The sequence below is a fragment of the Hippocampus guttulatus genome, chromosome 6, assembly GCF_054856545.1.
Source record: "Hippocampus guttulatus isolate MCC_2025c chromosome 6, RoL_Hgut_1.0, whole genome shotgun sequence".
NCBI classification, from domain to species: Eukaryota; Metazoa; Chordata; class Actinopteri; order Syngnathiformes; family Syngnathidae; genus Hippocampus; species Hippocampus guttulatus.
The window spans coordinates 11,265,476-11,283,306 of record NC_141266.1 but is presented as its reverse complement, the minus strand read 5'-3'; the positions used below and the strand labels follow the sequence as shown (position 1 = coordinate 11,283,306).

At 40.4% G+C, this 17,831-nt stretch overlaps 2 protein-coding genes across 4 annotated transcripts in view; one reads left to right on the top strand and one right to left on the bottom strand.

Moving 5' to 3' along the window:
• The window catches only part of adcy2a (adenylate cyclase 2a), a 39,594-nt gene extending 34,355 nt beyond the window's left edge, over window positions 1-5,239 (top strand). For 2 of the 3 annotated variants that reach the window (XM_086113041.1, XM_086113042.1), the window contains exon 25: window positions 1,566-5,239. In XM_086113041.1, the coding sequence (XP_085969167.1) occupies window positions 1,566-1,718 (153 nt within the window). In that variant the 3' untranslated portion in view covers window positions 1,719-5,239. The remainder of the gene's footprint in view (window positions 1-1,565) is intronic. The other variant, XR_015101137.1, reaches the window with a different exon arrangement.
• Window positions 2,261-17,831, bottom strand: part of dnah5 (dynein, axonemal, heavy chain 5) — a 98,540-nt gene continuing 82,969 nt past the window's right edge. The window contains exons 79-88 of the mRNA XM_086113424.1: window positions 16,681-16,830; window positions 15,300-15,545; window positions 14,943-15,162; window positions 12,863-13,068; window positions 11,094-11,297; window positions 8,926-9,141; window positions 6,579-6,791; window positions 5,289-5,441; window positions 4,560-4,791; window positions 2,261-3,091 (exon numbers count right to left, since the gene is read on the bottom strand). Coding sequence (XP_085969550.1) covers window positions 2,940-3,091; window positions 4,560-4,791; window positions 5,289-5,441; window positions 6,579-6,791; window positions 8,926-9,141; window positions 11,094-11,297; window positions 12,863-13,068; window positions 14,943-15,162; window positions 15,300-15,545; window positions 16,681-16,830 — 1,992 coding nt within the window. The 3' untranslated portion in view covers window positions 2,261-2,939. The remainder of the gene's footprint in view (window positions 3,092-4,559; window positions 4,792-5,288; window positions 5,442-6,578; window positions 6,792-8,925; window positions 9,142-11,093; window positions 11,298-12,862; window positions 13,069-14,942; window positions 15,163-15,299; window positions 15,546-16,680; window positions 16,831-17,831) is intronic.

Sequence of the window (17,831 nt, the reverse complement as noted above, 5' to 3'; positions counted from 1 at the left end):
GAACAAGATTGGTTAGGTGGTCCTTTCGCTCATCTTTCTGGTACTTTGCATACTCGTCAGCATGTCTAGTTCAGTAATGACATCTGATTTCTTTCTCTTCTTCAAGGCATGTCAGGTGCCTCTTTGCTCAATTTAAAAACCAACAACAAAAAAAAAACATTCCATCCCCTGTTCTTATTTAAATTGGCTGTCGTCGCCAACCTTTCTCTTCACGACTGACTGGGACTGGGTGACAGGATCACTTTTCCTTCCACATGGTGTCACTTCCGAATTATTTTTGCGCAAAGCTGTCATGAGCCTGAGCTATGGTATCCCATAAGTCATAAAACACACACACACACACACACACACACACACACACAAACGTCCAAGGCAAAGACACAGCAAGAAAGATGGGGGTCACACTAACATTAAAAACTGATGTCAAGCAGGGGGCTGTAAAATATCAATCTGCGGGCCGCAAAGGGCCCCGGGCTACAAGTTGGAGACGCCAGTAAGTAGGAAACCAATGATGGTGTACTCCAAGTGTACAGGAAGACGAGGCTTTATTCAAGTCACAAGCACAGGAAAAATACATGCAAACCAGGGTAGTGAAATTCCAGATGCTTTTGAATTCGGTCCAATTACCTCCTAAATTAGACATGTACGGGCAAACGTATTTTAATAAACCTTTTGACATACTGCATGTGGTCAGCAATAATGGTGCATCTTTCGGGAAAAAGGGGGTAAAAAAACGGTATAAGATGTCTTGAAAAGGGAAAAAAAACTCTGTGCAGCTTTCAAGGACAAATCAGATGGAGTGCTTCTCTGTATTGGCTCGATTCTTTGTTTTCCTCCCAAGCACCACCATTTCATTTGTCACTGTCGACATTTTAAATGACAGAAGAGATGCGTCAAAGATAAAACTATTATTCTTGCTTGACAATCCAATTCATGGAACAAGAACATGACATTCCATGTGGTGTTTTCCACTCTTTTTATTTGCTCTCTGCCTAAGCACTGATAAACTGTGATGGTTTTCCAGCAGAGTGACATAAGACAGCTATTCAGTTCTAAATCACAACATGCACATTGCTTAGACTTGAATGCTACGCAGTGGAACTTCAGAACCTTTGCGGATCAATAATATAAATATATATTTGCGATGCATTTGTAGTCATATGCCAATATTTAGAAGGGTTGTGTCATCTTCACAAATTCACCTTTCTCAGCCATCAAGGTCCTTCAGAAACTGAGCACATGTAGCTAGAAAATTCAACCGTGCACGTGCGTCCGAAGACATAACATTTATTTTGCAAGTGTGTAACACTACAAGCAAAATCATACGTCCTACTTTCATTTTTACAAAGTCCTCGCCAAAGGGTTAATATAAATTTGGTTTGAAATTTAAATGTCCATTAGGTAATGAGAAAATATACGTAATGCTGTCATCCACTCATATGCTGAAATGCTTATGGGATACTAATGTCTGGTTGGATAAGTTATCGGTTCTAGGTTAAAAAAAATCTCTCTGTATATATCAACATTTGAATGGATGCTACCATGTTTTTCCTCCCCATCTGCAGGTGACAGAGGAGACAAGCCGCATCCTTCTGACGCTGGGCTACATGTGCTCCTGTAGAGGCATCATTAACGTCAAGGGCAAAGGAGAGCTCAAAACCTACTTTGTTCACACAGAAATGACCCGCTCACTGTCTCAAGGGAATATGATGCCATGAGGCTGCCGCTGAATTATTATTTTGGCATCAGAGCCAACACTGATATCAGATTGGAGACTTTTTTCATGGCAGTGGGAAAACAAATGTAGATATTCGACAAACGGACTCCAAAAAAATTGCTGCTTTGCCACAGCTGTAGTATACATTTGTCACTTTTTGTAAGTGTAGCATGTACAGCCTGTAGGGAAATGAAATTATGAAATCTATCGTAATTTGATTGTTGGATTAAGAAAGCCAAAGTGGCATGAATCAAGCCAGCCAAGCAAGTTTAGCTCCAAAAACAATCCAGAATGTACTTTGACTCAATCCTGGCAGTCTTCAAAGAGTCCATTGCTGCAGTAGTTTATCACCCCCCCCCCAAAAAAAATCACTCTGTATTCCATTCACTTTACACATTGGATTATAGCTGATGTGCAAAACTAGAGCATGTGGAGAACAAGAAGAGAGACTTTTGTTCTGCATGGAAAAATAACTTACTCAGTATGACCAATGACAATGACATGATGGACTTCAGTTGTAATTGAATGATGCAGGCCAGGATGTTCTTTCTTTATTGTTTATTCAAATGAAGGCTAAAAATCATTATGCAGGAACAATGCATGACTACAGTTTCAGACAGAGATACGGGAATATAACGACAACTACCTTTTTAAAAGCACAGAGCATTGAACGTCTATGAATGAATGAATTAAGTCAGTGTATCCATGTAAGGCCATGTTTTCACACTTGCATCAACGTGACAAAATTGGCTATTCGCACAACACACAAGGTTATAAAGGAAGTTAACATCACACATTAGAAAAGAACAAGAGTAGAGATGATGTGAATGGGATTTTCAGGTAGATGCTTGTATCTGTGTACAGGGTAGCTATAGATAAGTGGTGTGGTATGGTGGTTTTGTAAGAAAAGAAAATACCGGTAGTACTTTTAAAAAATGTATCAGTGTTTTAATGATTCTTTTTTTTTTTTTAAATCAAAACAAAAGTCATTAAATTTCCATGTATTTCAGTCATGGTGGGCTTATTTGAAAGAAAAAAAAAACAGGATGAGGTTGAATATAGATCCCCAAAATGTATGATCATCACATGAAGCAAATGACAAATCAACTCTGGGCTCTTTAAGGTATATCGAGCCTGCCTGCACAGACTTTAAGTGCACCACTACTGTTTATGCCGGGCCATTCTGCTGCAGATTGAAGTGTTCACTTTTGTCTGTCTTCGATCACTTGACATCGCAGAGGAGTGCCACGCCCCGTAGGATCCAGTGTTCATGAGCAAGTGAGGTCTTGAGATCGACTGCTGCAATGTAGTTCTTGTCTGTCCTAACGGGCTTCTTGTAGATTGGGCAAGAGTAAAGGCGGCTGTCTTTGATTCCTGGAACACGTGAGCAAAAGAAAAGTTAAATCATATACATTAGTATTAAATATGATTAATAAAATGTCAGGAAAATTTAATAACTGGCACCCGATGAAGGTCTCGATAACTACTGCCAAAGAACTTATTTTTGGATCAGCAAAGGCTTAGCATATGAGCAATGTTGTCTGCAGATTAGGTTTTGAACTATTTTTCTCTATTTCGGCATTCTATGAAATGATTGCCTTGTTCAAGGGACGTCAACCCATTTTTTTAAAACAAATTTGTTCTATGCAGCCCCACTAGTTGAAACACAGCATTCTGATTCATATTGCGTCTGTAGAATATGAGTCAAACAGTAAAATCCACCCATTTTTGACCAGCTACCGGGCGGCTATTTGTGTCACTTGCCGTCAACTAAAAATAACATCATGGTTAAGCTTCAGAAAACAGGCGAGCCGTGATTGGTCGTTACCTGAGCAACTGTGAGGTCATTTTCATCTGACAGCAAGTGGTAAAATGGCCGCACCCTGAAATGGCTAAAAATGAGAAGAGTTTGCTGCTGGACTCATATTTCACAAGTGCAATGTGGATCAGAATGCAGTGTTTGGAGTAGTGAAGGCATGTATTGGAAAGAAAATGTTGGGGTTGACTTCCAATTTAAATGTTGATTAGAATCAGTAGGATCAACTATTCTCAGTGACTATGAGCATACTTGGCAGTATGAATGATAGCATATTTTCAAAATAGTTCAGAAATTTTGAATCCGAAAGAAACTTAACATCCTTCATTTTCTGAAGATCCAGAGTTCAGCTGTTGACTGGTTAATTTCAACGGACAATGTCAATAAATTACTTAAATCTGTGTGAAAATGCTACCAGGATATGAAGTTGCATCGAGCAAAACGGTGACACTGCACAATTGACCTGTGTGTGTGAGACGATGTTTTTTGGGGGTTTTTTTGCTTCTTTTTGTTTGATTTCGTTGTACTTGGCCGTACATTTAATACCTGAAAAGTGCTTTCTGGATAAAGTCTGATTGATTATTAATCAAGATTGCCAACATTTCATCAAATTCCAGTGTGTTTTGAAGCCCTCATCAGCAAAGTCAAACATCTTTTCTGAAGGAAACCGATGAAAGTCATTTTCAGATGAGAAACTAGAAACAGTCCCAATTAGAACATTTATGTTCAATCTACCTCCCCGTGTGTCCACGCATCCCTTACCAATGTGCTTCAATTACAGACAAAGCAGGGAGTTTAAAAACTGTTTATGGACTGAGGAGGAATGGTGTCACTGTGCTTGCTGCCTGCTTGAAAATAGTCTTTTCTTATCGTGAACACTTGTGCCATCAATCAATACGTTTGGAGTGTGTGGGAGGCAAATATTGAGAGGGGAGTTGCACAGGCTGGAAAGAGTGTCCCTGTACCCTAATAGAGGAAAAGGTTTGACATTCACTCTGTGCCCACAGACACTATTCTGAATTTTACCGTTATTCTCTGCATACATCCGGATTACGGGCATCATTTCAAAAAGGACTTTTGGTTTGGAGTCAATGAGTTTGCAGTTGCGGCGATCCCAGCCGGCCCCTTCCAGATGTAGGCCGCAGACATATACTCCCTCGGCAGGGGGCTGTGTGATGTCATCCTTCATCCACTTGGTCACCTCGTTGCAAAGCACCATACGATCCAGAGCCCAGCCTTTATTGGCCCGGGTGATCTCCTGTGTGAGCCCAGGGAGAAATAAATGTATTCTCATATGAGCAGAAAGGCACAGACTTGTGGAGGTGACATATGACATTTCACCAAGAGAATCGATGCTGATAACAAGACCGTAATAGAGGTTCAGTGAAAACACTGGAGAGCAAAGTAGTACACTCCATCAACCAACGGTTAATGGGTCACTCTAAATTCTCATTTGGTGTGATTGAGAGTACGAATGATTGTTGGCTGGCAACCAGTTGAGGGTGTCCCCCGCTTACTGCCCAAAGACAGCTGGGATAGGCTCCAGCACACCCCACGACCCTTGTGAGGATAAGTAGATCATGGATGGATGGATATATTGGGACATTCCTGGTTCTGACAGGATCACCAGCCATGAAGGCTTAATGTCGGACCTCTCACTACAAGTATGTATTTGTACAAGAGGGTAGCTCTCACTCTGCCTACCCTCTGTTATCCCACCTCAGTGGTGGGCAGGTAGCCCGATGCTGTGCGTACCTGTCTCATAGCTGTCAGAAAGCCCTGCGGGTTGAAGAAGCCAGTCATCCAGAAGCAGTTTGGTCGCCCCTCAAAGATCCAAGCCTGAAACTGCCGGTTACGCTCAAGTAACTCTGTAAACCAGAACCCTAGAGTGCTGGAGGCCCACGATTCCTGCAGAAGATGACAACACAGCATGTAACGATGTAAAGTGTTGGATGTAGAAATCAGAGAAGGCAAAAGGGAGACATGGAAAAACAACGAAATGTGAATCACTGTGCAGCAGAAGACAAGAAGTCCAAAAATTAATTGGTTTACTTAGCACAGTGGAATTGCGGTGAAAAACAAATAGAGCCAAATGGGGATTGCAGATTTCATTTGGTTGTGAAAGTCCATGTAATTATTGTAAATCCTGAGTCAGGATAATCAAGTAAAAAACAGCGTTTATATACAGTATACCTACATATATGTATATATATATATATAGATATATATATATATATATACATACAGTATATGTACACACACACACACACAGATATACAGTATATGAAAACAAAATGCAGCTTTTGCCGCCAGGCAACATGTTAGTGAGTGGCGGTGTAGGAACTGAACGAATTAAGATTTTTGCAGTCAAGCCTAAAGGTGATGATGGTGGAGTTGACAATTAATCAATGACATCATGTCAACCAGCTGTGTCCTCTTTCATTCCCTCTCCATTTTTCTTGGTTATACAGAGCCCACCCCTGAACTAAGTCACCCAATTACATATTGACACTTACACAACCAACATCATTCGTGCCATGCCATAACAAGCAAACAACACGATTAAGGGTTGTCATGCTTTCATGAATTAAAATGCACACATATAAGAAACTTGCCCAACACATAGACAACACAAGCAGGAATACACCTAGTTAAACAGCAATGTTTAGAATTGGGAGGAATTAAGACAAATTTTCTTCATGTTTTTTTAAAGATATGTTTGGATTAAATCAGCCGTTGCTCACAGTATGCAAAATGGCATCAGCTTTCGGTGACGATCGCTTTGTTTGGCTGTTTGCTCGCGAATCAATGCATAAGATAGAAGTCGACAAAGCGAAAATTCTGTAATGGCAAAGAAAACGGATCTATCAAATAAATTAAGATTAAAAAAATGTTGCTTTTCACTTACTTGTTCTTGTTTGTATTTTGACTGTTGGGCAAGATTTTGTATTTGGATGCATGTTCTTGCGCAAAACGCAAAGTCGGTTTGATCACTGGTGTGCCGCGGCACGGTGTTTGAAAAACACTGCTATATACTATACTGACCTTCTTCCATCGTTCAGGAATACGTGCATCATACATGCAGTCCAAGGCGTCTCGCAGGTTATCGCTCATGATGATGGTACCATCGATCGCCAACTTGAGATCATTTAGGGTGTGTCGGACGAGAACTATAATCCTCTGCATGCGGTCAATCTCCTGACGCAGGAAGATGTTCATTGGTTGGAAAGGACCCATCTTCTGAAGACGTTCTCTCACCTGGTGAGTTTATTTAGTCGGAAAGAAAAATGGACAGTGGATTTATGTAGCACTGGGTCGGTGCGGTGATGGCCTTTTCGGGCCTGGGCACGGTTCTTTAAATCTTCACCTCAGTAACCGAAATTATATGGCAGAGGTGAGAGAAAGTCACATGTGCAGGTTGCTAATATGTCTCTGTCTGTTACTGTGAAAGGAAATGTTGAAATGTGCAGCATATGGGACTAACTATTAGATTTCAAAATGACCGTTGTTTTTGGTGCTTATCCGATTCCCAATATATTTACGCGCGCGACACAACAGGTGAATGAGAGGCATAAATTGTTGAGGGTAACTTCTGTTCTGTCTATTGATTTGCATTGCTTTGACGAAGAGGTTCCCAGAGCCCTGAATTGACTGCAACTGGACGGTTTCGCTTTTCTTAGATGTGTTGCCTTCATTCTGAGCAGGTATCATCAATCACTTCATTCACATAAGGTGGATATGACACCTTTCTGCTGAGCGCTGGAGTGGAAACACAACTATTCATTAAGTTTGAGGCACGCCCGTACCACCAACGGGATCACCCTTTTGGGATACAAAACGATAGTCGTTAAGATGATTGCAGGGAAGCACCTGCCCGCCAACAACAATCGTTTAGGTGGAATCACTCAACGGTAAAACATTTACGACCCCATAGCTATCATTGGTTTCAAAGCAGTGTTTGTATTGTTTCTTACTTCATTGTCTTCTAAATTAAATATAAAACCAACATGATGTTGAGCTACCGTTTTGCAGTCAGTAAGGTAAACTGTGACGTTAACCTTTCTAACCTGAATCATAGTGACGTACAAAGTTAGGCGTAGCAGTTGTTGTGTCTCATATTTTTTCAGTTGCAAAAACAATGCACATTTTTTAAATGCAAACAGAATGACTTGTCAAGTCATGAAGCTCAAATCAAAGTCAACTTGAGGCTTTCATGAGTCGCAAGTCCAAATACTGGAATGGGGACTCAAGTCGCTTGGCTGGAGTCCACCACCTGGGCAATAATTTAGCTTTGGGCAGCTTTGATTCAACATTTGCTGCAGTTCTATTCCCTGTATCATCTCCCACATTCTTTTTTCCAAGGTTCTAGTTCATAGCATAGTTCATAGCGTTTTTGAACATAAGGGGGCAATTGTGGGTTCAGTTTTAGGTGTAATGGATCAAAAGAGGTGACAAATCTTGTAAACAATTATGCACGTTGCCTGAGCTGGGACGTGACAATCATGACGCCATTAGAAGAAGAGGTTTTTATTTATTTATTACAGAAAAAAAAAAACTGATGTATTTTCTCCTTTACCGACTTCACTTTAGCAACAGGACTTGCTTGTACATGATTGTCCAGTATGCTTCCCATCTAAATACATAACTGCCATTTTCAGATAGAATAGTACCAGCTTTCCCTCAGTTTCTATTCAGTTGGTTGTCCAATTTTCCATTAACGCATTTATGCCATACAAATTGGTCTTGCGTGGTGGGTATTTATGGAGCACCGTGGAACACTGAAAAGCATGTCCTGTGCTTTTACTTCTGTGCTATTTTGAACAGGTATTATATTATTTGATCGGAGCATCATGTCGTCCCTTTCTACATACTGTATAGAATCTTGGATGCATTTGCACTCTTGAAGAGAAAACACAAACACACGCGGGTAAAACTGAGATCAGGATGTGAGGTTTCTATCATTACAACTGCAATGAGGATTGTTTGTCATTCATTATTTGTATTCAAGTTCCAGTACTTCTTAGAACATTGCTAATGGATATTTCTGTAGTACGGACAGTACATGCATCTTTTCTTCCAATGGTCCTCCTGGTATTTTAGCACATTCATGATAATAATTTCCCATTATTTCATCAGCAATCCACCTTGGTTTTGAGAGCCGTGTTTTCTCTGTTACTGTCTTCGACACACTTTGATGCACAGTCCACCCCTGTGTCTGCCTTTTCCACCCTGCCACTTAGCACGTTACCACTGGAAGCTGAATAATATTACATGGTGTTTTGCACGACTGAAACACTCCGCTCAGGATTCACACATGCACCGAATAACACTCACTCGAATGTACACATGCACGCACGCACACGCACACACACACACACACACACACACTTACTTCAAAAGGTACATAGTCTGCGGGTAGTTTCTCCAGCATGTCGTCAGCCAACCTGGACACCACAGCCTCTCTGGTCTCCCCTCCCCCTGATGAACTATCTTTAGGCTGAATACTGAGAATTGTGTCCAATACGTCCTTTGCCAAATTACTTTGGTAGGTGATGTCTGCATTCGGGTGCAGACCAAACACCTCTGGAGTGTCATAGGCTGGGAGACCCTGAAAAAAATAACAAGTTATTCTACATATATAGTTATTGTGTGCATGTACAGTATATATGTATATATATATATATGTGTGTGTGTGTGTGTCAGGGTCATCAGGGTACGCATGCGTATTTTGTGTGTGTGTGTGTGTGTGTGTGCGCGCGCGAGCATAGGCATGCTTGTGGGGATATATTTCTGTGTAGAGGTGTGGGGGTTCCTCGTTTTATGTTGAAATTACGATTTAATTGCTCAGAAGTTTGAGTTGCATTTTTATGCATGAAAAGTGCGACATGAATGAAGTTTGATTGATTGATTGACATATGGTATCCTGATCACATGTTAATATAAGGGGCCCTTTAATTATAAGCTTTGTTTTTTCACTGTTGTATGCCCGAAGACAGCTGGGATAGGCTCCAGCACCCCCCGTGACCTGAGTGAGGATACAGCGGTTCGGAAAATGAATGAATGAATGAATGTACGCATTACATTCAATGTGTCAAAATGAGTGACTTGTTTAAGTGTGACCAATGTGGTTTGTGGATTGGATGCAATAAAAGACAAAAAAGGCTTGTCAAACGCTTGGATCTGAATTGGGCACCATTATGATGTAGGATCGTAACCCATTATTCAAATATGTGCACACTTTATGGTTGCTACACGCCCATGCAACTCAGGTAAAAAAAAAAAAAGTGACAGCAACAATGCACAGTGTCTATAACGTTACATTATCCCCAGAGGAGTTGAAGAATAAACTGCTTCAATTGATTTTGAGGCAACCTGAAAAGCACTCTAAAACCAGAATTGTGCTGTTTGGCATATTTCATGGAGTGGCTTCGTAAAATCAACCATCTAACACAATTGCATTTCTGCATTCTGCCTCAGTCACCTCTGGCATCTGGGAGGTCCCGTGGCATCATCATTGAGGACCAGAATTGAAATTTTTCTATATTATATATATATATATATATATATATATATATTTATTTTAACACAAGCTTAAGGTACATTGAGAACCACCTGGGGAATGTCTGCTTTGGTGGTGCAGTGCAATTCCCATTTGCTTGCTTGGTGGCTGCGAGGTCGCCGGATGTCATCATTTTCTCCAAGGTAACAGGACCATCCACTCTCATGTCAGTACTTGTCATCATGTGAACATTTTCTTTGTCCCAGATCCCTGGAGTTCTCTCCATAACATAATGCGTGCAAAAGTTCCTGCTTTCTTTGTTCAACATCACTGTGAGTTTTAAGATTCATTGTACCGGTACTTTAAGTCACTAAAACGCTAAGTACATTTCAAGATTGTTCCGGATTTTCCTGTGACCACAAAACATTTATTTCAGGGAAAAAAAGCATCCGAGCACAAGCAGACATTCTGCAGTCTGCTTGTTTTACGTCATAGGTGTCAAACTCAGATCGTGGAGGGCCGCTGTCCTGCATGTTTTCCAAGTCTCCCTGTTGCAACACACCCTAGATTGTGAGAAACCCTGAGTTCTTTCATATAATGATTATTTCCTCTCATGGCCATCGTTAATTAATTCATTTATTTATTTATTTCTGAGGACTAGGACTATATTCTTGTCTACTCTAATTCTTTTACATACACAAGTGATTGTGTGAGCACACATATTCTTGTGAACGAGCATAAGAAAATCATCAATGAATGTTTTTTGCCTTGATCGAAAATACTGTGTGTACAGTATGGAGAGTACGGTAGTATGACAGTAGCCACATAGGCTTTCTTTCATCCTCCACAGTAAACTGACAGAGCTTGGCAGCCACAAATATCCATCACAATAGAGCAAGCAGAGGAGCTGCCTACAGCAGTTCAGCAGACTGAAATATTGTGTGGGAAAAGCAGTATATTTGCACTTCATCTGAACTCGTAGCGGTCTAAATCTAGATATGACAAGCGCGTTGTTAGTATCTTGTTTTGTAGAAAAAAAAAAGATGCTGAAATAATCTCACCTGGATGTATGAAAGATACTGCTCCACACTGGAACAGTTTGGGATGCTGTAGCCGTGATAGAAATTAAATGCAGGTCCAAACATTTCCTCACTAAACCACACTTTGGCAAAGGTGTTGAGAAGGCGCTTGTCATAGTCATCAGTCACGCGGCCACCATATTGAATTTCTCCAATCATATATCGCATCGTGCTCCATGACACACCCTATGGAAAAGAGAAATGCAACCACACGTTCATTTCAGAATAATAGTGGACCAAAAAAAAAAAAAGACACAATTAAAACCCAAATTTAGACAACGTTCAGTGTATGTAGTTTTTGTGACTGTATATCCGTAATATATGTACAAATTAGGGGTGGTCCAATCAATCGGCCATCAATCGTGTTCGGACGATTTTCGTGGACAAGTATGTGATTGGTATTGACCACTTGAACAAATCAATGCAACAAGTAAACACTCCCTTTTCCGATCCAAAAACAAAAGCCATTGCAGTCATCTGCATTTGTAGACACGAATATTCACACAATAAATAGGTAACCGCTGAGCCCATTTGACCTTGATTGGCTGTCTCTACTGCAAACCAAAGCAGTTATAGTTACTTGTTCAAAACGTTAGTTTTTTTCTGCTTGGGCCTAAAAACAGGTTTTGGTCTTTGGTTTCATTGTATACATAGTTCAGTATTGCATAATAACTAAGAAATCAAGCTCACTACTTCACGGATTTCACCTATCACTGGTTCTTTTTGGAACGTAACCCCCACGATAAACAAGGGATTACTGTATACACAATATAATTTGGGTAGCTTGTCTGTGAGGACTTGAGCTTTGATTTGCTTTACTGTTTGTTGTATATGTTAATTGCTCCATGTACAGCATTTTGTATGCAGCGATGGCTGTTTGAAAGTGCTCTATAAATACAGTTGAGTTGAGTTGAACCAGACGGTAATGGTTCGAATCCCACTGTGGTTCTTCTACCTGACTACTGTAGAGGTGCCTTAAAGAAATGCACCAACCCCCTTACTATGACATCTCTTCTCATATGCCTGCATGTGCAAAAAAATATATATATACAGCACAGTGTTAAATGTCACAGTGTAAGTCCAATGTCACCTTGCAGTGTTATAATTCTTAAAATCAATGAAATATCAAAACAAATATGTATTATTTATACAGTAATAATACAGGATATAATGTTGGTTTGTTGAGCTTGTTGTTTTTTATTTGCAATGTTGGAGGGAGCGGAACCAGTCGTGCCATTCTGTATGAATGAGTGATTGAACATCTTGAAGATGTTCTAAAACTGTTAAACATCATCGGGAGATGCTCCAGCCTGCAGTCACCTCCTGCGAATTACTTCAGCAAGAGGGCAAACTTGTAATTCTGACCAAAACCTTGCGTGACATGTTAAGTCAGAAAGTGCATAGTTCACAGTTTTAGATGGTTAGTCAGGTAAAAGCCCTTACGGAGCTCTTCTTGGACATCAGGGCCATTGTAGACTATTGCTTTCATAGTTGTGCAGCATTGTCGCTATCCAATTAGCTTTGGAAAAGGAGCCCAAACACTTTCCGCAGCAGCTCAGAAAAGCACAAATCTTTCCTCCACCTTGTTTGTTTTTTGACCATTTTGTTCATCACATGACACTGAGTATTGCAACCGATTGTAACTCGCAGACGATGCACTCAGCAAGGGCACCACTTGAGGGAATTCAGAAACCAACATGGTCAATCTCTGCCCTTCACAATCTTCTCCTCAGTGGTCACTGTTTTCCTACCTTTTTGACATCCATGTCGTCAAGGTGATTCTGAACAAACTGCACAGTGGCGTTAAAATCTGCTTGGTTAAACTCGTAGGGAATGTTCCATCCCAGGGGGCCATACTTTCTCCTTTCCTGCACAGTGCTATGAAGAAATGCAACGGCATACAGAAGTGGCTTCCACTGGGCCACGTTGCTGACATCCAAAAGGTCCTGGTTAATGCCTGGTGAGGGAAACATGGATACATGCATTAGTTCTAGGTGTAAAAGTGGGCTTATGACACAAAGTATTCCAGCAGCAGAAAGCTTATGCGTTACTACTGCGGATTTGGCCCGCAATTCAAAGGGGTTTACAAACTTCAGTGCTATCCCACACGGTCCGTGTGGATACAAGTGTAGATCATCATAAAATTGTCCAGGAAATAAAAGTGGTTTATTGAGTACTTCTGTGATCCAAAGGTCATAAAATAAGAACTGTTTTGTCGGCTGAAGGGAAACATGTGGTTTAATATATTCTACATGTGTTTCAAATCTCATAAAGAATTGAAATCATCCACTGAAGCAAGGACTCAGGTGCTGAAGGTAAGTGCACGCCACAACTTTCAACTGTCCCTTGGGAACCTCATGTATCCCCTTCAGCTTGAGGCAGGCAGACACAGATGGGTTATACATAATAATATTATTTTTTCTCCCACTCCAAACAAAACAGCCACATGACTTTAAAATTTCAAGAACATTGCATACAGTTTAATGAATTTATCAGCACATTTTCTCTGTGCATCCTTATGATGAAACATCCCCGCACTTTCGATATGTTTTGAGCATCAGGAAAGAAATGTTTATATTGACAACTGACTTCCTTTTCAAAATCATCTATCAGATGCCTCTCTGATTATGAACTATGTTATGTTTACATTTCTCTTTATTTCTGCCATATTATTCTTGGCAAAGATCTCAGAACAAAGTAGTGAATTGACTGGGGTCGGGATGTTGGGGTCTTTGTGCCGAGCACAATCACATTTCTCCTGCTTTGGCTGGTAAATGCGGGTCCCTTGTTTTTAACCAATCAGCTCCCTCAACCCTTTGTGTCTTGTCCAGGTGTTTCTCGTTGTCTCCTGCATGGGTTCTGACAGTCTTCTTCGGATCATTGTGAGTGTCTGTGTGCTCCTGTCATGTTTTGTTTCTGGCATAGGTTTTTGCTACGTTGGGTTCTTGTGATTTTCAGAACTTTGTATACTTGAATTACCGGCAGTGTTTTTCCAGTGTTTAATTACTGTTTGTAATTTTTGTCAATACATTTTTTTTTCAGTCCACCCTGCTCCTCCTGCCTCCCAGCTGTTTGGGGTCCTCCACCTACTATCTCACAAAACATGACACAGTCTCCAAATTAAATTGGAAATTCACATGTTGTCACATTTAAGAAGTGCCATTAAATCCCATGAGATTGTTGTGGTACCTTGATTGATGTGATTCATTTAATCTGCGACCAATCTTGTTCATTTAATTATATATCCACTCACTTTAAATTTTCCCTCTTGAAATGAATTGAAATGGCATTCAACCGTCCCAGCGCACCCCCTCAAAATCACACGTTTTTTATATAGACTTATAAAAGCACAATACAAAAAAAAACATCTAAATAAACTGGTTTTAGGTTTTATGGTTTAGTGTCATGATGGCACATTGGCACAAGTTGAAAGTCACAACAACTGTTATGTTGCATGTGTGTCTTTCACGTGCTTGGCTAAGTGAGCGACAATTACAAAAGTAATTCAACATGGACATTTTGGGATGAACCCCTTTCATCTTTATTGAACATGCTAGCACATTGAGACTTCCAACTTTGTGGGAACAGTTTGGGGAGGAAGTTTACTGTGGCCCAGTGCATAAAGCAACATTTATAACAACACACGAGGATAAGTTTGGTGTGGAGGAGCTCTGACTTTAAAGAGTTGTAATTTGTTCCAATTTTAGTTCTTATGGGTGCCATTACAATGTGTTTCGATAACTTTTTCCATATGGTGCATGCTTCTACTCATGTTTTAATGAGTCATGTTCCTATAATGTTTCTGACTGGAAACAGGTCACACTACTGTACCTCCATAGGTCCTTTTAAGGCCCGCCTTCAACCCCTGTGGTGGCTCATTTGTAAACTTGATCGACATTTGGAGAAGGGTGATAGGGAAGTGTCTGTGGACCTCAGTGGTCATCCATAGGCGGAAACCGTCATGAACGAAGTCCGTCTCCGTTATTATGTCCATTAGCTCATCCATGAAATCCAGACCAAGGTGGCAGTTCTGCAGTAAGGCCCACCCGCCCTGCAGACAATGAATATTGACTCGCTGAGAATATATATACTGTAAGAGTCCAAATGACATTTTGTATAATGGCAGAAACTGAAAGAGGAATACATTCTAGACAAATAGAATAGTTGCACCTCTTATAATTCACTTACATTAGCGATGTTCTGATGCAGAAGTTTACGGGCATGGACCTCTTGTCCTTGTCCCATAGACACATATCTGGTCTCAATCTTTAGTCGCTTTCCCAAAGCAATGATGGAATCTGTTGGGTCGGAACCCATTGACAAGAAACAGATGAGAGGCGTTCGTGAGTCGGACTCCTCCCAAGTCTGTTCCAAGTCGAGAATGGCCCCTTCAATGTACTTCTCTCCCATTGCATCCATTATGTATTTACGGGCCTGTTACAGAGGATCAAAGACATGTGAGATAAATTAAGCAATGATCATTTCGAAAAAGCAACTTTCTTTCCAGCAATTTCTGCAAGGCAGATTACTGAATAAGAGGATCAAAGATTCTTTCTGTCCTTTTGAGTCAGGAATAAACATTGCTTTACATGATCAGAAAAGGACAGCTGCACTATTGTTTGTGAGTGCACCAAAAACTCCACTTCAGGCTTAAAAGCATCATGCAACAAAACAGTCCATCAGGAGAAAACTAAATGTCCATTAGCCACGACAGCTACTGGAGCTCAGCAAGCCGGTGAAAGACCAATACATCATTAAATACTGTATTTGCCTGTCTTGATTAATTGAAAGGCTTTGACCTGGGGAGATATTAATATGAATTGTAAAAAACAAACTATTTAAAAAAAAAATTCCAACTCTCGGCTGCATTTTAAATGAACCATCTGCAATTTCTATGTTATTTCTTTCACAGGGAGCCATCTGTCTCCCACGGCTGGACTGGTAATCAAGCGCAATGGGCAATTTCCCGGTGGGCAGACAGTCCTCTGGGGCCGATGGTGGTGGTGGTTGTTTTTGTTTTCTAAGACATCAGCAAAAAAATGGAGAAGGGGGAGCTTATTACACCATCTTCTATTCGCTTTATGTGGACCATCACGTGACTGAACCCAGAAAACATGTTAGCTGACTTTCAGTGTGGTTAGCTGTAACTTAACGATGGGCTGATGACATTATGTTTGAACTCAAACTTGCTTGAATATTGTTTGCTTCACCGATGGTGTCTATGACAAAAAAAAAAATCCAGATTTAATGTTCCTACATGCACTTTGTCTCAAGCTTCTGCTACAGGGCTCCACCAGTTACCTGAACTGGAAGTGCTTCGTCCTATTTTGCCGAATGTAGAGAGGTTGGTTGCACAAAACCAACCATGTTCCAACCTTGTTCTCTACTTCTTGGATACAGATTAATATCCAGTTTATGTACTTCAATAACTATTATCAAGGGTTTGTCTGAGCAAAAACTACCAGGGACCAGATTGCAAGAATTGTTTTTAGGCTATTTAAAGTGACACATCATCAAGTATAGCCACGATCGAAGTGTACAATTTCAGTCGACTAATGTAATTTCTAACCTGTGCAATGGTTCGGTCGGGACACCAGCAGCGAATAAGAAGCAGGCGCCGAAAACAGTCTAGTGCCTGATCGTAGGAGTTTGGGACCTTTTCCTCCTCTGGTGCTTCCTTATCAAACCACACCTTCCACTGCTTCTCATTGCGACTTATCTGTGAGGAAAAGGTTCAAAGAGAAATGAAAAATACTAAACATTTTACACATTTCAGTTGTTGATTAAGCTTAAACGATCAGATAATATAGTAAAAACAAAGAGAGGAGCTATCTTAAGTTTCTTTTAAATGATGAAATATATTCCAAATGCACCCCTCAAAACACATCACTAATTGTCCAAATTGCTCTAATGTGTTTTGGGAACATAATGAACAGCCTTTCTGCACCAATCTTCAACATTTTCTGCTACTACTGTGTTGGCACTATCCCTGTATACCATCACAAAATCCTCTGTTTGAATCAATATTATTTACATGATCTATGTACAGTGGTACCTTGACTAAGGAGTTAAACTGAATTTGTATCATTTAATTTCTTTTTATTTCCTCAATTTATATTGAATACCAAAAAAAAACGTTTTTGTTAAATTATTTAACGGTATTTTTCAGTCACATTCTTAGATATCTCAGTCAGGCACGGCAACACGATATATATGTTGTTTTTTTTCTCTCTAGGGGATAAGGGGTGGATGACTGGGGTATTAGCATCTTAGCGTCTGCTCCATGCTTGTGCGATTGTTTTGTAGAGGTGGGCACGTCACTGACTATCACTGTGGCGACAGCCAATTGGAATCAAGAACATACCTACCACTTCGTACGTTAAACGTAGGCACAGCACAAGCAAAGTCATGCTAAAAAAAAATACTGTACTGTTTTTATTTCACAACTCACCATGCTCTGTGTGTATGATTTTTTTTGTTTGTTTGTTTTGAGGTTTTTTTGTTAGGTATTCATTTATTTATTTATTTTTGCGTGCATGTGACATAGTAAGTACGTTGTTGACACCAATTGGCTGTCGCCGCCGCCTACGGACTGGGCCACACTGAAATAATGTCGAGAGGATGATAGACGGACTGATGTGCCCACCACCTCTGCTGTTTTGTATATCCGTGTTGGAATGTTTGTCCAACACGTTGGACATCTTAAAGTGCATCAACACT